Here is a 21,198-nt window from a genome sequence, read left to right on the forward strand (position 1 = left end):
TCCTAACTATATAATCATTAAGCTCTCAAATAGTATAAAAATAGATAAGAATCTGCTGGTATAATCTGAAAAAGCTGCTCACATATGCTAATAATTACTTAGTGCATCATCTAGGTGGGAGTTGTTAGAACATACCTTCAGCTACTTACATCCAACTTCCCATTGTAATTGGGTTTAATTGGTACTTGTTTCTTCCACATAATACATGTTTGCCTTTGTTGCTAATTGTGCAAGTAGAAAATGACTAAAGAGCAATTTAACTTCATGAACTAGTTTGATCTTAAATCAATTTCATTCTCAGGAAGAAAGAGAATAGATTGGCTAGTGTGGAAGTAGAAAATCTTTAGTACCTATTTATTTCAGGAGCTATAAACATGTTGACAATGCACAAAAGCATAGAAGGCAGAGCGCTCTGAAGTAGCAGTGAGGTAAGCCAGTAATTGCAAATGATGCAGCACGGCATCATGCAGATGTATGCACTTGCATAAGCTCCACAGGGCACGCTCATGCACAGCTTGACACAGCTTGATACAAAGGTCAGTGCACTGTTTCTGCCTCAGCTGTGGTCTGTTCAGGTGTCCTTGCATCAACATCACTAGCATAATCACAGTCGTGTGTGGGAGTAGAATATGCTTTTCAACAACCGTGCAATAAAAATAATCAGAGGTCCAAACTCTAGGAAAATAGCTGGATAAAAACGGGGAAAAAATAAAATATTATCCATTATATGTATTTGTGTCTTTAAATGTCATGTATTTTTCTATTTTAATAATTCAATGAGGGAAGCTTACATAGTTCTCAACAGAAGACCAGATTCGGTTTTTATTTAAAGCAACTACTCCTAATTACTGATACCATAATTAAAAATAAACTTTGCTAGGTGTTCCTGTTCTCATATTAGATTGCTAAATGAATATTTGCCCTGAATCATTAATATTTGAGAGAGAACATTCTACTCAGAAAGCAACACCTTTTAATTTGCTGTAATTTTAAAGGTATGTCTGCATGAGTTTGGACAACTTTCAACCTCAGTAGCCAACATGGGACACAACCAGGATACAGTTACAAATAGCTATACTTGACTCAGCACTGTCATTTTTTTCTTGATTTGTCGTAGGAAAAATTTCTGTCTCCTACAGATCTGCTATAACATTTATGATTTGCATGAAGCATTACAATTTTGCTCAAATGAAGGACAGTTGTAATCTTATCATTATCTAGAAGTTACCTTTTAAACCATCATGAGCATCAATTTAAAAGTATAAATACAGTAAGATTGGAAATACTCTTGTATTCATTTATTAATCATTGAGGTTTTTAGATTAATCAGCAGACAAATGTATTCCATAATTATTAAACCTATGAACAGATGGCCATTGACAGTGTTAGTGGGGCTTGTCATTTCCTAGAAACAAATGCTGGCATATCCTGCACATTTGCTGGACATGCCCCAAAATCTGAGTAAAGGCTCTTAAAATAATTGGTGTAAAATTTATGTTCAAAACATTAACATATAGAACTCTCATCTTCTTTTTCAGTGGTCCATTAATTTGATCTGTACTTTTGCTTTTCCAGACCCACACCAGTAATTCGCTGGATTAAAGAAGGTGGCGAACTGCCAGCCAATAGAACATTTTTTGAAAATTTTAAGAAAACTCTCAAGATTATAGATGTTTCTGAAGCTGACTCTGGGAACTACAAATGTATAGCAAGAAATATATTAGGTTCTACTCATCATGTCATTTCAGTAACTGTGAAAGGTAATACTAAAATAGTCATTAATTTAATACTGTCAGTGTCCAGAATGCAAGACTGAAGTATGCTTACCAGCATAATAAATTACAACTGAAAGGATGAATGACAATATTAAAAAATAACTGAGGATCACTAAACCAACTGAATTCTGCCATCAGACAGACAGACTTGACTATCTCTAACTTCGGTTTCTCTATTTATTATGTTGCTTTGTCAAGTAACAGGCTAAATTGAGACTTTATTGTAACAACAGTAAAATAGTTTCTTAGCTTGTACCTGTAATACATTTGCTTTAGATCTTTGATTGTCATTAGACTGTGTCTTTCCCTTGTTCTTTGTCTTTCTCCTCATCCCTTGTCTTCACCTCCTTTTTATTTTCTGCCTTTTCTGCTCTCCATTCATATAGCCCAGATTTTTTCTCTTCCCTATTTTTCTATGCATCTTATGCTCTTTTTTTCTCCCTTAATGAACATTTCTGTTTTTCTGTTTCCTGAGTCTTTTACCCGTGCTGTTGTCTTACTAGTTTTAAAAACACTTGTAGTGTGTTTGTCCAAATAGAAACTGTAAGAATATTTTGAATATCATGAAGCAAACAAAAAAAGGGATGACAGCTAATTAGTCATTTAAATAATCAAGTGTAGTGCTCCCTTTGCATACTAAAAACCTATTTATATTACTGTAGTCCAGTACCGCTTTATGGTCATATTCAACCTTCTTTTCAAGAGTTTTCTGTTTGCTTCTATTCGTCAATCCAAAATCTGAAGTTTAATTGCAAAATGTGACAACATATGCTATTTGTGGTTATTTATTGGAAAAAAAAAAAAGAAGAAAAAAAAGATGGTGACATAGATGAAGATCTTTTGGTAAGGACAGTATTCTGTCCATTTCAATCTCTGTGCATTTTCAACTGTCTTAGAATTTCAAAGTAAAAAGCTCCCCCCCATTCAATGCAGGAGGTAGCCAATAGCTCAGTTTAGCCAAAGTGTAATTTACCAGTTAATCATTGGATATAATGTATACAAAAATAAAATGTGACCACGCAACTGTATGTCTATACCTATACATACCTTGTTTGAATTATTTTATGGTTACCATGACCATGCCTCATGATTTTCTGTAATCATGGTAATTTTGGAAAATGATTGCTGTGTTTCTCTTCCTAACCCCAGCTGCTCCATACTGGATAACCGCACCCAGAAACTTGGTCTTATCTCCTGGAGAAGATGGAACATTGATCTGCAGAGCTAATGGCAACCCAAAACCTAGCATAAGCTGGTTAGCAAATGGTGTTCCCATAGCAAGTAAGATTTTTAATTACCTCAAAGGATGATGAATAAGGAAATAAGAGCAATATAATTTTAAAAGATATATATATATGTGTGTATATATATATATATATATATATAAATGAAGAGCATGCATTTGTATAGTTTTTGACTGACAGGTTATAATAAATTATAAATTAGGTGGTAAAAATACAGTGGTTACTCAAAATGGAACAACAAAATGTGCCTTTAAAGTGCTTGAGAGCACATTTGTGCTATTTGTGAATGTATACCTGGTTATCCTGTTTGGTGCTCTCCTGGTAGCATCCTTACAGAGGCAGAGCCATAGGAACACAGCTGTGCCGTGCCCTTTTGAGGGATATTGCTGAGGTATAATTTCTGCCATTGTGTTGCTGTGGCAGTCATGTTTGCTGGGTCTCTCTGCCCCAGAGCAGTACTATTTTTTTCTAAGAATTGAAAAGGTGACATGAAAGGTCAAGTCATCACTTCTGTGGATGTTCAGAGCACTTTTGCAGGATACGCAGCTTAGAGGTTGTTGGAGCCTTCCAGGCTTCAGCATTAAAAAGCAGCAGCAAAGCTGACTTGGTGTGTCAGCAACTGCCTGGAAAACAGCTTGTACCAAGTGGGTGTCAAAGAAAAGGAACCCCTGAGGCAGTGAAACAGCTGTATCTCTGTGTATGGGTAAGAAAAGCAACCCAGAATCGGTGGTAAGAAAAGCTACCCAGAGCCATTGACTGAGTCACTGAATTGTTGCAGTGCAACGACTGGCCATGCTGTATGACAGACACAAGGTAGCTGCTGCGTAAAGCACAAGTTTGCTTGGGTAGAACTTGCTGGAGAATGCTGCAGCATGTTGTCGGTTGTTTTTGTACTCAGCGTGGCCTCTTCATCACATCACACCTGGTTCTTCTACATTTATCCTTCCCCTTTCATGAAACAGTACTATAAAAACAATCTACCCTATTGCCTTGTGAGAGATAATCGGTTCTAAAATATGTGTCTGGTCTGGCCTGTGGAATGTATAACTGTAACTTTTGGGGGTTCCAGGAAACATTTAAGTATGTCAATCAAAGTAAGTGTCACAGAGTTTGGGTCATGGAGGAGAATTCTCTACAGTGAGAATCTAGGAAATAGCAACAGGTAAGCAAGAACCTACATTAGATATATTCAAAACATTTGGGATACAAGAGAGCTGAAATGGAACTGGAGGGGGAAAATGTGCAATTTCGGGGATAATTTAAGGGTAAAGTATTTACAGAAAGCATTCTACAGAAGTTCTTCTAATTTTCCACATACAAGCCAGCAGAGTATACTCTGTATGTACACTTTGTTTATTTATTTATTTTTTAAACTAAAAGGGTGAAGCAAGGGAAAGTATTGAAAAAAAATATTTAGCAAAGAACCTGTTCCAGGAATCCTAATTAAAAATAAGTTGAGATCTTTAGCCTGAGATATAAAACAAGAAGTTTCCACTGTTTAAGTAAGTTATGTAATCTGACATTAAGCACCATTTCAGAGAGGTGTTTGTCACCTCACCAAAAAGTAGTAAGTATTCAAGGAAAACAGGAAAATAACAATGTAATTTTGTATTGTATATGCTGTACGTACATATATCATGAAGTCTGCTGTATGCTTGAGGTTTTATACCTATGCTGTAGTTACCTTTCTGGCTTTTAGGTTGTCTCAACATACTTACTATTCTTTATATAGTTGCCATTAGTCTTGTTTTTTGTTTTGTTTTGTTGAGATTTTTTTCTTGCTATTCTGGTAGTTTAACTCTTCATCCTTCCTGACAAATAATTTTTTTTGCAGCTGGTTATGAGATCCACCTTTGCCTTGCACTGCTTCTTTGTCAAAGCTGTAGGACTGGCTATTCAAATGATAAACAACTACATTTTCCAGAAAAGCAACTGTGTTCTGCATTTTTTCAGGATAGCAGCAAAACATTAAGAAATATAAAGTTTTTAGAGGCAGATGCAGGATACCACCAAACTTCCCAAATATGAGGGCAGCATACATTGTCTGGATGGCCCTGAGGAATTAGTATACAGAGCTTATTGAAGGGAACTCAGAAAAAAATAAAAGGCTTTAACAAAATTACCCATTCAAACTCAGTAGAAGGAAAAAAAAAAGACAAAAGAACACAGCAAATAATAACTGGGTAGCTCAGTTTTATGTAAAAGGTCACGTTCATTGCTGAAGAAGACTGAAGTTTTGCCACCTTAAATATTTAAGTGCAAGTTCACTGGATGCTCGAGTACACTGAAATTGTCAGGGGATCCAAGAGAGAAAATCATCACGATCACAGAAAGTGCAGTTCTTAAGATTCTTGTGATTTTGTATTATTCTGAGTTACCAAAAACTGGTCTGGAAACTACCAAGTACAGTGTGCTCTTTTGTTCGCTTACTACCAAATGACAGAATTGAGCCCCTCTTCTTCCAGCTGAATGATTAGTAAATCACTGTAAAAGGAAACTAAAGCAGCTGTTTCAGCTTCAGGGCAGTGCTGAGAGAGCTACACCCATGGCAGGATTTCAAAGAAAAAGAGCTACATTTGAATTTCAAAGCCCTGCTGTCATCATATATCCCACAATGTGCCTCCTGTGGCCCTGTAATCTGTTTGCAATACTTTAATTTTCTATTGGAAACCACAACTGGGAGATGCTTAATTCTTCCGGTTTTGTTTTTCCATAATAGAGTCAGACAAGGAAGGGGAATGTTGAAGAAAGAACCATCCAGCCATATCTCAGTCAAAGGGTGAGGCTTAAATAACAGAAAGGGAAAGATGAAGATCAGCTTCATATCAAAATAATAATAGTAATAAAAAGATTAATGTATGTTAAGCACCTATGAAAACAAGTGCAGTGTAAATTTTGTTCTAGATTATATTATCCAGTGTAAAGCAATACTTTTAAAGGAAGGTTTTAAGCTTCTTTGAAATCTTTTCATTGTTTTTCTTCAACAATAATGCTCTGAAGAAAAACTCGCTTCCAATTTAAAGCAAGCTGTTTCAGGCATGCCGGAGCGATAAGGAGCGAACCTTGTAGTGTTTACTCACAGGAGTAATTTGAACCCACATGCATAGTCCCATTGAGGTCAATTAGAATTACTTTTGCAAGTAGCAATTGAAAGTTCAGGCCACGATTCTGCCTTGCCTTGCGCTTCAATTAACGCTCAAGGTCTGCATTATTTATACTGCTGCATAATCCGTTGTGTTTTGCTGCTCAGATATTCAGCATGGTTTTACAAAAGGGAAACCATGCATAAAGTATCTCAACTTCTAAAAAAGTAACAACCCGAATTAATTGGGAAGGGGAAGCACTTTCATAATTGGGCTTCAGAAAGGCATTGCAAATACTGCACAAAAGACTAATTTATTGGTTCAGTAGTTCATAGTTCATGATGAGCTATTAAATATTAAATACACACACTTAGATTTAGACAAAGTAGTGCACTGAAAGGCGCTGTTTATCTTCTTTCAACACGTGCTTCACTTGTTTATATTACGTCTCACACTGAATCTCAGTTTTTAGTTAGTCTCCATTATTTATCACATTGAAGTTAAGGGATAAACATTAGCCCTTAGATTTCCTTCATGAAAGGCCTCGATAATCCCTGGCTCACAGATTTGTCGTCCGTTGTGTTCTCTGTGAGCATACACAAGCTGTTCATCGTGGCCATGGGAGGGTGGGATGAAATCTGCCGGGTCTCTGACGCCCCGAGGAGCTGAGCCTCACAGAGGAGGGAAGTGCCAGGGCAGGCAGGCGTCCACCGATTCTGCTGTCGTGATGCTGGAACTGTGCATCTGGCCTAGGAGCTGTGGCAGACAGGAGAACCTCTGATAATCAGTTTTATTTATTCTGTGCAAGATACTCAAAGGACAGTTGTGGCTAGGTTGCCACCCCTTTGGAGTTAACAGTACTACCAAAATTAAAAAATCTTGCCCTGGAACAAGGATTGCAGTGATCACAGGAAAATATTTTTCTGAGGAGCAAGGGAGATGTTAGGAAAAGGAAAAGAGCACTTCTTCCACTTTCCATCTCTTCTAGAATTAAGTCTTTGACAGTTGACTGTATGGTGTAAGTTAAGGGAAAACTGTGTTTGTTAAGTTTCTTGTTTTTCTTGCTTAGTTTCAGTGTCAGTATGACCTTACAGGTTTTCAAGTCTGTCTGATGACACTGCCTGGTCTTGCTATTTTACTATCAGTTTTTATCCAGTTTGTACTCAACTGTGAAAATATAGCCCATGCCTCTGCTGTGTCAGAACCCACAACTTTTCTGCACATACTATTGGAACTATATGCATCTCTGCAGAAATACATCTATAGCTCTATGTGACCGTGAAAGTTAAGGCAAGTAAGGCAAAATATTGGTTAAAATCCCTTTCTTCTCCTTCCTTTGCCATCTGCCCCACCCAAGGAGAAGAATAAGGGATTCTACTTGCATAATATTCGCTCAATGCCTAATACAGTATTTAGGCAGAATGATGAGAGATCGGATAGAACAGGTCTGTCCTGCATATAATGTCCCCTGATTTGGATTCTCAAATGTTATGAGGCTAGTCAGCTGTAGCCAAAAGTATCTTAACTGGATGCTCATTCAGAGACCATATAATTTATAAAAAACTGGGAGGTGCCTGCATAAGGGACATGACTTCTTATCAGTACAGCTTGGTGACTACACACTGGAAGTTCCTCCCAGTTTTCTCATTTGGTTGGTTGTTAATGTTAAGTCCTGGTTCTGTGACATTCTCCTGTTGTTATAGGTAATACATCAGAATACGAATGTCTAACATTTTACAAATAATTCTTCAAAACTGCCATTTCAGTCACTCAGTTGTAGTTAAGATAGACCTTCCTCATTTTGAGAACAGTTACTTTATTCATAAATTACTTGTGAACATGACTTTTTGGAGGAATAAGCAGGTAAAGAAGAATGGTAGGTTACTTTTAGCAAATTTGCTGTAATACAAGAGATCCTGTGATCCTGTCAGAACCTGAAAGGCATCATTATACAAGGACCATATGTCTAAATCCTTATCAGAAAAAAACCCTAGTCTTCTCTCTTTGCTTTCTTAGTATTTTTTTTTCATAATAACAGGGCCTTCAAAGCAATTTCTGAGGTTAGGGTTGTTGAAAATCATGTCTTATGAGCCACTAGTGTTCTCAGGCCCCATTTACATTCACTATTATTTGTGCATAAACTTGAGGACACAATTATAGTATGAGTAGAACTACAAGAACAAATGTTCACTATAATAATCTAAATCAAATAATTGTTTCAGATTCTCTGAGAAATTAATATTCTGCTAATGATGCAAAATGAAAAGTCAGCTTTACTAAAGAGATTAAAGAGTGGCTATGAACTATAACACTTAAACAACAATTTCTGTTCTTACATTGCTATCAATTTGTGCATTTCCTGCATAGTTCTCTACTCTGAAACCATCTTATTCATGAATTAAAAAATAAATAAAAATTGCTATCTGAAAGGCTTTTCAACAATCATATGTAGTGACTGTAAATGCATAGCAGTTATAATTACTTTTTATTCATAACTTTGATTTGCTAAAAAAATGCAGGTATCTATAGACAGTCATGAATATTTCTACTCTTTTCTAAAGAGAAATTCTCTGTTTCTACTGTGTTTTTATGTGACATTTTACTGACCTGGATAAAATTAGCTCTTACACCTGCCAAAGGTGTATGTGTTCTCATTGATACAAGAAAATCAAGCAAATAAGTTAGTTTCTTTCTTCTCCAGCTTGTTTTCAGCCAGAGGGAATCTCTACTACAACATCTGAAGACGACATCAACATTTTCGCTATAGAATAGAAACAGTTAGTGCATATATCCGGCAAACTAAGGTTGTAATCTACACATGCCTCTGGGAAAAAAATATATATTACCTTAGGTTACATCATGCTTCTCAGGCAACAAGAAAAATATTCTTAATTCTGTGCCCTGTGGGACTTAGACTCTGAGTTAGCAGAGCTGAGAACATCTGATGTCAGCTAGATCTCATATGCTGTTGTATTTCAGAATGTGGTACCAGTATAACAAACTCAGATTTCAGGAATTCTCAATTTCACATTAACCTTTTTGTGAACAACAGTAAATTACAGAAGAGCAATCACAAGTATATACCTCCTTCTCAGTGAGCAATGCCTTATTGTCAATCTATGTTTTTAAAATTAAAATATTTCATTTTAAAATCACAGCATCATAGAATTTGATTGGAAGGAACTAGAGGTCATCTAGTCCAACCTGCCTCCTCAAAGCAAGGTGTTATCAGCATGAGGTTGCTCATGGCTGCGTCCACTCAGATTTTGATTATCTCTGTGACAGAGACTGCATAACCTCCTTGGGCAACCTGTTCCAGGGCCTTACCACCCTCTTTTTTTTTTTTTTTTTTTTGTATATGTTTAAGCTTAAAAACAAAACAAAACAAAACAAAACAAACAAACAAAACCCCTCCAAGTGATGGATTGTATGTTCTGGTTTCACAAAGAACTTAAAGATTTGAGCTAAAGAATTGTAAAATCGGTAAATACATTTCATGATCTAATAATTTTCTGGAAAAAAAATACATTCTTAGAATTCTTCAGTCTGTATCATTCATATGGACTGATAATGTTATATTGCAGACTGCAGTTGACAGTTGTTCTGATCTTCATTTGTTTAGCTTCCAGAGAGTACACCAATAAACATTGACCAGTAAGTAGAACTGATCAGGAAAATGAAGTGCTTAAATAGAAAAAGGTAAACAAATCTCAACAAAATCTGGAAAATTTCTTCCCATTTTAAGCATAATCGTGCATTTTAACTGCTTCTGTTAAGACAGCACATTTCATTCTGTCTTTTTTTCCAGGAAAGAAAAAAAGAGTGCCACAGTGGTTCTCTAAACATGCTAACAGAAGTAATTGCTCGGGCTGTCAAAAGCTTATAAAACAGAATGAGAATATGCGTTCGGATGAACAGACGTTGTTCAGAGTGCCAATAGCTGGCTGTGACAAACGTATCTACTAGAGGCTATACCTTGTCTGTACAGAAATAGGCTGTATGTAGCTGTATAGTCAAGAAGCTGTCTCGTTATACAAAGTGATGGAAAAATAATGTGAAAAAATGCAATCAGAAAAGATGTAAGCATGTTCATAAGTTAAGACTCGATTTTGCAGCTGAATGTTGCTGTTACAGAACACATGCTCAAGTCTCCATTACAACAGCAGAACTTTTATAGCAAATCCTCATCGTTCATAATCCCAGTTGTGCACACCCATTCTAAGTATTATGTAATTCTTTGTTATTTTGCCTGTCTGTGCCAAATTTAGATCCATCAAATGTGTCAAAAGCATTTTCTCCTTTTCGCACAGCCATTGTATAAGGTGACCAGAGACCTCGTAAAAGCCAACAAGCCCTGTCTGACTGCAGCAGTAAAGCAGATGGGTGGTGCAGCATCTGACTTTTAGGGCCTGGCCCTGCAAGAGGTGGTGTAGTATGTGGACAAAGACCTGTGGGTTGTGTTTGTGTTGTGTGGGAGAATGAGGTGTGTCACAAGACAGTATGTTGAGTAGACGCCAGTCTCAACACGATGCTCTTCAGCATGCAGGTAGCTAGACCAGACAAAAAAACTGATACTTCCTTCAGTTTTTGTTCTTGTTTTTATTTTTCGCCTAGGATCCACAGCTTTTTTCTTAGAACAGGCACCCGGGTGCTGAAAAAACGGTTCAGGATTCAGAGGGGATGAGTGGAGGGATGCACAGAGCATGGGGCAGAGCAGCTGTGGGCAGACCTCTGCCTCCTGGGAGGGCGGTAGCATGTATTTTCCATTTAACTGTGATGTGTGTGCAGAAACAGACCACTTCTCACAGATGACTGGCCTGCCTGCTGGGCTACTCACCTTCTCTGTCTGTTTTCAGCCCATGAATCTTTTAATGAAAATGTCATTCACATGGGAACATGAAGAAAAGTGTAACACCGAACACAATATGAAGCAAAGTCAAAAAGGAGAAAAATGAGTGCCAGCAATGCAGTAGCCCAGAGAATAGTTAAGCATTTACAATTCTTGTCGTACCTTTTTCTTGATTTCAAAAATTTTTAATTTGTTATATAGATCTTAACTCCACGTGATTAAAGATAGGAGTTGAGAATTGTTCTTGAGGTATCTGTTTGGAAATTGATGTAATTAGTTTATATACAAAGTGGCCTCAGAGTTCACCCAAGATGGAAATGTCTTTACGCAGGAGCTCAGAGCTGTGGTCCCTGTCATCTAGTTTCTTCTCTCTTAGAGAATTCAGTAATAGATATTTCACTAGACCTGAGAATATGTAGGAGAAATTTCTCTGTTTTCTGTACAGTTGAGTACTGAGATATTGTCAGAATCAAAAGGTTTTGTCACTTACAGAAAATGTATGTTAATTTATTTAACTGATCTTCTCTATGAATACAAAGAAATTAGAAATAATTTTATATGAAAATGTCTTCAACAAGTATACTTATTTTCTCAGGCTCCAATTTTGATGATGCAACCACACTACAATGTGTCCATTTATTCATATATGCATTTATTTTTCATATTAATATCACAATAAGCTTACCATATGTTTAATTAATAATATGTTAATATATTTCTACTTTAACATTTTTTAAATGAAAGTATAATTTGTGCATTTTTATGCAGTGCAGTGTTACAAGCTGTTATTTTCTGTGTTGTACCTCTATAACTTCATCCAGTTGTATGATAACTGACAGCTATTATTCTTCAGAAGTATCTCAGAATTTTATTTTCAGCTACATTCAGAATTATTCTGGGTTGCGGGAGATGTTTGACAGTTCATGCTACTACAGATTAGTTGAAGAAATGGCACCGTATAATACTTACATCAGGGAAAGAGTGCCACCTACTGAACTGCTAACACAGCTACTGAGAAGACTATTGATTTTGTACAATAGAATTCCTTGCTTTTTACTTTGAAATAGTTTGCAACTGACTAAGGCTGATTTTATATTTGGAGAATTATTTCTGTGTATAAAAACTGATTCAACAAGCTGAAACCTTTAAATCATAGAGGCTGTAAAGTTTCAATGTCATTCTAACAAGTTTCATTTGATGTTCAGAAATATTTGTTTTTGTAGATATTGTCTGTATTTCTCTGAATCTTGTCATGTCAGTATTTTTCATCTTTATTGCATGCAAAATATGATCTTGACTTCACTTTTTTGTGGGGAAAAAAATGACAAAAACCTAACAATACAAAAACCTTCACAAATGAGAACTCAACAATCGTGAATTAAATGTGTGTAGAACTGGAATAACTTCTTTAATCATACTGGAATTCACATTTTACCCAGTGAACAGTCATGTGTGAAAGTAGAACAAAGGGCATATTGGTCTTTCATTTTGTTTCTTCTTTTCAGAAGTATGAAACATGTTATGCAATGGCAGTTTAAGAAAATAACTTTTTTTCTTTATACCAACAGTTGCCCCGGAAGATCCTAGCAGAAAGGTAGATGGCGATACCATTATTTTCTCAGCTGTGCAAGAAAGATCAAGTGCTGTCTATCAGTGCAATGCTTCTAATGAGTATGGATACTTGCTAGCAAATGCATTTGTGAATGTTCTGGGTAAGAAACACATTTTTATATTTTTCGGTCTTCTTGGGTATTTAGTTGTCTCCTGCTACTATACAAACTGCATGCCAAAACCTTGGTTGAGGTCTTTAATATGTGGGAATATACGTATTTCCTGAGCCTTGTAAAAGCCCAGGGTATAGATATCTTGGGGTTGTTTTTGTAGGATATTCCTGAATTTCCCTTTCACTACTCCTAGGTAAGAAAGTTGGATGTGGAAGCTGGAGGAAACTTGGCAGAAATTTTCTCTCTTTTTATTTATTTTTTAATGTAAATCATAACAAACATAAGCATAACAAATAAGGAAGGAATTAATATTCCTTAAGTTAGTATGTTTCAGTACACTTTCATTGATTGTTGGAGTTTTGGATAAGTTACATATTTGTTCCATCTGAAAACTGCAGTATAGAACAAATTCTACTTCTGCAGTGATCCTGGATTCAGATAATCCCTAGAAAAGACTCAGATAAACCTCATCATAGAAAAGATAATCTTTAAATTGCTATTGTGAGGGGACATGATTATGCATTTGTCTTGAAGGCCTCCAAGGGTATGTTTCAAGTTGTGTGATAATTGTGACCTCTCGATCTTCCCACTGAATTTAACAAAGTTAGTAGCAAAATCCAAGGCAGAATGGCCCCTGAGGAGTCTCCTGCAGGAATTGGCAGATCCTTTTATTGAGTGACAGCCTTTTAAAAGAGAGAACCTCATTATGAGTCCATGATTCTGTTCAAAAAGGGAGGTGTTTCACCAAATAGATCTTAGCTTCTTTCTGCCCGAAGGTTTTTTCTGAATTGTGTAGTTCAGTCTGTTCCCATGAGTTTCTCTTTGTGAAGTATGTTCTGATTTAAATTTTCCAAATTAAATCACTGGCTTTGGTATCCATCCCTGCTACTTGTAAATAGGGAAGAAACATTTATTTTTCAAATGAAAATTCTGCTACATTAATGTTTCCTCAGGCTAATAGTAGTAAAACAAAATTGGACTTAAGCTGAGATCAGAAACCACTTCAGAGAAGGATGTTAATGGATACTCTTTAGGCCCTACTTGATGCCTTCATATTTTCCATTTGTATCCTTGTATCTATATCCAGACATCTTTGTCTTTTCAGCTGAGCCACCAAGAATTCTAACTCCTGCTAACAAACTGTATCAAGTCATCTTAGATAGTCCTGCATTAATAGACTGTGCTTATTTTGGTTCACCTAAACCTGAGATTGAATGGTAAGTTAGTTGTTGTGTTTAAATTACGTAAAAAGAGGCAGTTGCATCTGTGGAAACAAACATTTGCGACTACTTACAATTTAAAAACAGTATATCTTTAAACTTAAGATAATTTCAGTATGCTAATACAATATTAATTATACTTGATGTAGTAACATTTAAGCTACCCATATAGAATCGAGTTTAAATTTCATTATGTGATGCTGTCATTATGTGATGTATTTGCTAATGTAGCAGTCCAAGTTTGTACTTCCTGATAATAAAATATGATAGAATTTAAGTATGGTGTTGGATAATAATAACTACCTTTCGTATAAAGGTTTAAGGGAGTAAAAGGCAGCATCTTGCGGGGAAATGAATACGTTTTCCATGATAATGGAACCTTGGAAATTCCAGTGGCTCAGAAGGATAGTACTGGCACATACACGTGCGTTGCAAGGAATGAATTAGGAAAGATACAAAATGAAGTACAATTGGAAGTTAAAGGTAAGAAATTAATCACTCTTTAATCACAGATTAATATAGAATTTAAGACTTTATAAACATCTAATAGTAATTTTAAATTTCAGACCCAACAATGATAATTAAACAGCCAGAATACAAAGTGATTCAGAGATATGGCCACGTTTCATTTGAGTGTATAATAAAACATGATTCTACCTTAATACCAACAGTTATATGGTTGAAGGACAATGATGAACTGCCAGATGATGAGAGGTATAGCCAAACTATTTTGTCTTTATTTTTTATTTTTCCATTTCCTCCGTGTGCTCCTTTTCCTGTTCTTTTGAAAGTCACATAATGACCTATTGACAATTTCCAAACAAGACTGATAAATATCATCACTACCCCATATTTGATGACTAAAAGACTTGCCTAGTGTAGTGAAAATATTAAGATATAATTCAGAATAAAATGAGATGTAAATTATTTTAAATGTGTACATTAATCATGTATATAAATTGTAAGGATAAGATAATTGGCATAAGAAACTAAAGGGATAATAATAAAGGGAAGACAATTTTGCTGTAGATCACAGATAATTAAAAGTAATTTGAGTATATTTGGAAATAAAAATGCGTTAGAAGAATAGGCAGTTACTGTGGGAAGATGGTTAAAAGCAACGTAGAAAAGGCTGACACGGTCCCATAGCCTACACTGTTGTCTAGATATTTGCTGAAATACACAAGTATATGGGATTTGACAATATAACAGTTTCTTATAACAGTACCAGTTATTGATTCAGTGGCTGAACCTATTGTATTTACAGGTTTCTAGTTGGTAAAGACAACTTGACCATTATGAATGTAACTGATAAAGATGATGGAACATATACTTGCATAGTTAATACTACTCTGGACAGTGTTTCAGCAAGTGCTGTGCTTACTGTTGTTGGTAAGAATACTCTAAAACTTTATGATAGCAATACTGTGTTTAATTTCTGTTAAGTATAAAAACAGCATTAGATTTAAAATGAAAAGCACAAACATAATTTTGGTTGCTAGGACAGGAAAAAAGGAATTTCACCAAATTGTGTATGTGTTTCAGTTTTGAAAATATAGTAATCTTATCTGAAAGTTTGCCTTTGAATCATCTACTTACAAAAGGGTCCAACAGCTTCAGGACACATTCAGTTTCACGGTATAGGTTTCTATTTGTATCACACCTGAGCTAACACAGTAAATTACATATTGCAGAATATTTGAACATGTTATTTCAGGAAACTCTTTTGCAGCTGAATTACTCTTCAGAAAGACTGAGCATGCTTGATTGTTTGACTTCTCAGTGACTTTCTTATTAAATTCCTTCACCTTGTTAACTTTCTCTGAGTTCAGATTATTGTAAAATATGTTACTGTGCTCCTTCTCCCAGTTTGTAAGAAGGTCCTAAGTAGATGTCCCGTATTATTCTTACCTGGTGAAGTTGGACCAGTTCAAGCTGAAAGTCAAGTATGCTTGTGTTTTAAAATTGTGTTGTGATCTTACGCCTATCCAGGAATGACATATAGTACTTACAAGCATCTAGTACTTGTTTAAAGTTTTTTTTTTTATGTTTGTTTTCTTGATCCATTCATATTAAAAAAAAAAAAAAGATAAATTATTGTAGAATACTTTTATCACTTTTTAGTGAAAAATTATCAATGTATTATTTAAACTCAACTATTTACTGTAAGTTAACTTTTCTTTCTAATTTTTACAGTCTATAACTACTTACTATATTCTGTGCCTTTGGCTACTAACTGATTAAATCCTCTATATTAATGTTCTTTTCAGCTGCTCCCCCAACTCCAGCTATCATTTACGGTAAACTAATACAAAGTTCCCTTACTACATCATCTGCCAGATATACTTCTCATTTGCCTATTGGAAAGTGCAACATCTTCTTCCCCCCCCCCCCTTTTTTTTTCTGTGTTTTTGTGTGTGTGTGTGTGTGTTTGTTTTGTGGTTTCATCCCATTTTACCAACTGCTTCATTATTGGAAGACTGGACGTTGGAATTTCACAGTGCAGGGTGCTTTGTATTTTAGAGAATAAACAATTTTAAGATATAAATTATTTTTAATTCAGGTTGTAGCGTGATAATGTTTTTCTCATGAACATTGTAATGCAAATCAGTTACAATAGTAAATGAAAGGTTTAAAAGATAAATCCATCAGTTCTTTGAGAGCTAATTCACTATCAAAGAATTTGCACCAACTAAATTGTGATATGCTTTTCCTTTGCTTTTGATACCAACTTTCTAGGCATGAAGTACTTTATTTCATAGTTTGTCTTCATTTTACCTCACTCATAAAATTGGTAGAATCTTATTGCCCAGTTTTGTTAATGATTGATGAAACTGCTGATAAGGATTGTGAAATTAAAGTTAAAATACTCTCAAAATCTGTCAGTCATGTACAGTCTTAAACTGGACATCATGCACCCATTAATTTGATAGCATTTTTTTTCTGAATTTGGGTTTTTAAATGCTGTATAATATGCCCAAAACACTTTTAAATATGATCGATGAGCACATTTATGTAAGTCCTATCAAGTTTTGAGAAAATGCTTATGCATTCTTAAGTGAACTTACTCATTAGTCTTAATGTTTGTGTAACAATTCATATAACAAATTCAGCAATTTGAAATGGATATTTACATCTTCATGCATTATGTGGATGTATATTACCAGATTGTTTGATGTTTCAGGTTTTCTAAAAAGTACAACAAAAATAAATGGCTTAGAAACTCACAATTAGTTTCCATTTACACTATACTTGTTTTGAATTCACATGCAAAATATTTGTAATGATTCTAGAAAAGCTTCTTTGATGTGAGTTCTTTATTTTCCATCTTATTAGATATTTCTAGTTACAATAGAATACTAATTCATAGATAAACTAAACATGCATTTCATATTTCTTTACTTTTCATTACATTTTTGTATGAAATTTTATATCACAATGAGATGGAGATAAAATCAAATATAGGTTCTTGTTAATATATGGAAGTTTCCAGATATATCAGTTCTTCTCCATTTTGTATCTGTTTTGTAACAGCTGCATGCTAATAGTCATTAAATCACGCTTACATAAGTGAGTAGATCTGTACTGCTATGTTTGTGGAATTCTTTTGATTGGAATGTAAGGATTTTTTCAAAGATGAAACTCCATATTCTATTGTGATTATTTGCTTTGTGTTCATTTGATTTGCAGCTCGGCCAAATCCACCATTTGACTTGGAATTGACAGGTCAGCTAGAAAGAAGTATTGAACTCTCATGGATACCAGGAGACGAAAATAACAGTCCTATTACAAGTATGTTTGTCTGTATCTATTGTAACAGAATTCCCTTAACTCTTCTTAGATCCCAAAAAGTTCTGATATAAATTTTGTGTGCAGCATGGAAGAATGGCATATTCACTTGCTACAATTTGAAGGTCTTTTCCAACCTTAATGATTCTGTGATTCTGTGATTCTGTGAATTGCCATTTATTTACATAACAAAAATTCATTGATTATCCTCTACTGCACTGCCAAGCTGAAAGACTTATTTAATGCCCTAAAGAGCTGGGCTTTTATTCCAAAAACCTGTGCTAGTTAAGACAGAAGATGATACCGGTGTGAGCTCTGTATGATTATGTCCAGTCTTATGAATATGTAGAGAGCAGACTTGTTCATTAGTTGAACGAGTAGAAAGACACTCGTATGTGCTTCGTAAGGAGAAATCTACTAACATTTTCATTAACTCTTTAGTACTTCCCATGAACTTGAAGTAGCATCAGCACCAGTATCTTCAGGGGGATTATCCATGACTACCAGTGACAGAAGCGTATGCTTCATGAAAATACAGACCAGAGGGTTGTGTTTTTTTTGTTTGATTATTTGGGGGGGGGGGGGGGGTATATTTGTTTTTTGTTTGGCTTTTTTTTTTTTTTTAGATTAATATAAATAGTTGAATTGCATTTAAGTTATAGCTTATTCCTATACTCTTGTGTCAGTGCATTGATTGTTTTCCAGACCAGATGACAAAAGTCTGGCTTTTCTATTGAAAGGCATTCACACTGTCTCAAAAGAGATGATACTAGCTGGTGGCTGGTATTAGTTTTTCTACTGCATACAGTCTGATATTGGAAATTGAACTCTTCCAAATAAATAATGCTGGGTTTAATTACAATACAATTTAAATTCACGTGTTGTCCACTGAGAGCTTGCAAAATAAGACATTATAAGACATTTGCATTGTAAGTAAGCCTGTTAATGCTGCTGCTATCACTTCAAAAAAAAAGACTCAAAGATTACACTTCATTATAAGAGATCCTTTTACACAGGTAATATGATTCACACACTAGAATCTCTCTTTTGGCTGTTTGACAGCTGAAGATAAATGGTCCTTTTGTTTCTGGTAATGAATATGATTTTCTTTTTGGAGTTCTACAAATCTATTTATACCTGAGGTTGTGTACACTGTAGGGTCTTGACTGTAATCATAATAACATTCACACAGAGAACCCTTTAGTAATTTAGCTTTTGTACATGAATTCTGTGGCTTAATTTGAAGATACCGAAAAGTGCACTCAAAAATCTTCTTTAAGTATTGGTTCTTGACTTTAAATAGTTTTTCACTAAGACAGTTTCACTGGGGAAAATGGAATACTCTCATTTAATGTTGTATAGGCACTGCTTTATTGTCAGCTTGATACAACTAGGAGCAACGTATTTGTCTGCCATATACTCCTTTTATATCAAAATTCCAATCTTGTCTCACTTTCTTCCTGTGATAGTTCAAGGGTTCCTGTTATATTAAAATCCAGCACCTGACAGAGAACTCTTGTAATAATGTGTTGCCTGACAACTGCATTAGTAAGAATACGAAATAATGAAAGAGTGTTTCTCTTACATTTCTATGTAGTGCCTTTCAGAACCACCTTGTATACGTATGTCCTATGTACATCAGTTTCCATGATTTTTAAAAACGTTAGTTGGATTGCTCAGTTTTGATTAGCTCGTTCAAAAACGACTACACTGATCTAGGAAGGTGTTGCAAGTTTTGACATAAAATTGGATTCAATCTCTGTTTGCAGGCTTTGTGATTGAATATGAAGATGGACTGCATGAGCCAGGGGTATGGCATTACCAGACGGAAGTTCCTGGATCTCAGACAACAGTACAGTTGAAGTTGTCTCCATATGTCAACTACTCATTCCGTGTGATAGCTGTCAATGAAATTGGTAGAAGTCAGCCAAGTGAACCATCTGAGCAGTACCTGACAAAATCTGCAAGTAAATAAGTGTTCCTGCTTACCAGTGATTGATTTATGCTATGAATAGCATTGAATTTGCTTGTAATGGAAGTAGCAGTCATTCTTGTTCATGTGTAAATATTTTGTTTTTAGACCCTGATGAAAATCCTTCTAATGTACAAGGGATAGGTTCAGAACCTGATAATTTGGTAATAACATGGGAGGTAAGTTTGGGGATTTGGGAGGTTTCACTTGCTTGTTTTCAGCTCTGTGAGTAGCATTTTTGTAGAATGTTTTTGTTTTTAGAGAAATAACAATGATCTTCCTGAGAATACCCTGTGAAATAATATATGTACTGTGTGTTTACTATATTCTTGAAAGAGAATAAAAATGTAGACATTTCCTATTCTTCACTTTCAAGGAAAAGCTGCATGCTATCAAAGAAAAATCTTTTTTCAAGGTGCCTTGTTTTCCTTATTGATTTCTCTAAGATAATCCATTAGTTTGGTAATACAGCATGTTTTGCTGCCAATGTAGAAAAACTTAAATATGTAAATTTTGATTTATCTCAAGTAGATTGCTATTTTTAGGACAAAGTCTAATGTAGATTAATTCTACCCTCAGCTTCTGTGATAAGCTGAATTATTGTGCACTCTTCCACTAAAAAACTTTTATGTCTCTATTATGCCCTTAGCATCATGACAGGAACTCAGGAGAGCCATGTAAAACCAATTTCCCATCCTAGGCAAGAAACATTCTCTAGGGAAAACAGTTTATTAGGGAGCTGGTGAAAATCTACTTCTCCTTCTTCCACTTCTAAAAAAATATTTGAAAACAAAATATGTATATAGAAATCCCAATGAATGGTTGTATGATAATTATCCAGTCTCTTATTCACAAGACTCACTGTAACTTTTACTAATAAATGAAAAGCAACTGAGCTGACTGAGCTGTAAGAAATAAATTGCATAGCTTGGAAATTTCAGCATTGCTGCATCTCTGTCATAGAACACAGTGATAAATTTTCAGTAAAATTGTAAATTGATAACTTTATGACTTCAGAATTTTTTGAGATGCTTCAGAATATTGAAAAAACAGTTTGATTTACTCTTTTTATTTCAGTCTTTGAAAGGTTTTCAGTCTAATGGACCAGGACTTCAGTACAAAGTCAGCTGGCGTCAGAAAGATGTTGATGATGAATGGACATCTGTTGTAGTTGCAAATGTGTCTAAATATATTGTGTCTGGTACACCAACTTTTGTTCCCTATGAAATAAAAGTACAGGCTTTAAATGACCTGGGATATGCACCAGAACCATCAGAGGTGATTGGACATTCAGGGGAAGACTGTAAGTTTCCTAGCTTGACTCAGTGGTACCAATTAAAAATGACTAAGTGTGTAACCTAAATGGGAATTCAAAATATTAAAGTATTAAAAAGGGGGTATAGTAGATATTTTTAAAATTAAAATGAAGTAAGGTGGGGATAATAAGGGTTCATAAAACTCTGTAGTATTAGTGTTGAGGTCAGCTTTTTAACAGTATCAGCTTTTTAACCTACTCCTTGAAAGGAATGCAAAGAGTAGTTC

General features: G+C 35.1%; 1 protein-coding gene across 40 annotated transcripts in view; it reads left to right on the forward strand.

Moving 5' to 3' along the window:
* NRCAM (neuronal cell adhesion molecule) overlaps positions 1 to 21,198 on the forward strand; it is a 150,853-nt gene that overhangs the window by 94,448 nt on the left and 35,207 nt on the right. For 28 of the 40 annotated variants that reach the window (XM_040550921.1, XM_040550966.1, XM_040550911.1 and 25 more), the window contains 12 exons: positions 1,576 to 1,760; positions 2,925 to 3,056; positions 12,520 to 12,663; positions 13,781 to 13,892; positions 14,212 to 14,378; positions 14,462 to 14,609; positions 15,163 to 15,287; positions 16,166 to 16,195; positions 17,586 to 17,687; positions 19,454 to 19,651; positions 19,765 to 19,835; positions 20,734 to 20,959. In XM_040550921.1, the coding sequence (XP_040406855.1) occupies positions 1,576 to 1,760; positions 2,925 to 3,056; positions 12,520 to 12,663; positions 13,781 to 13,892; positions 14,212 to 14,378; positions 14,462 to 14,609; positions 15,163 to 15,287; positions 16,166 to 16,195; positions 17,586 to 17,687; positions 19,454 to 19,651; positions 19,765 to 19,835; positions 20,734 to 20,959 (1,640 nt within the window). The remainder of the gene's footprint in view (positions 1 to 1,575; positions 1,761 to 2,924; positions 3,057 to 12,519; positions 12,664 to 13,780; positions 13,893 to 14,211; positions 14,379 to 14,461; positions 14,610 to 15,162; positions 15,288 to 16,165; positions 16,196 to 17,585; positions 17,688 to 19,453; positions 19,652 to 19,764; positions 19,836 to 20,733; positions 20,960 to 21,198) is intronic. The other 12 variants (XM_040550971.1, XM_040551096.1, XM_040551099.1 and 9 more) reach the window with 1 other exon arrangement.

The sequence above is a fragment of the Cygnus olor genome, chromosome 1 (genome assembly GCF_009769625.2).
Source record: "Cygnus olor isolate bCygOlo1 chromosome 1, bCygOlo1.pri.v2, whole genome shotgun sequence".
NCBI lineage: Eukaryota > Metazoa > Chordata > Aves > Anseriformes > Anatidae > Cygnus > Cygnus olor.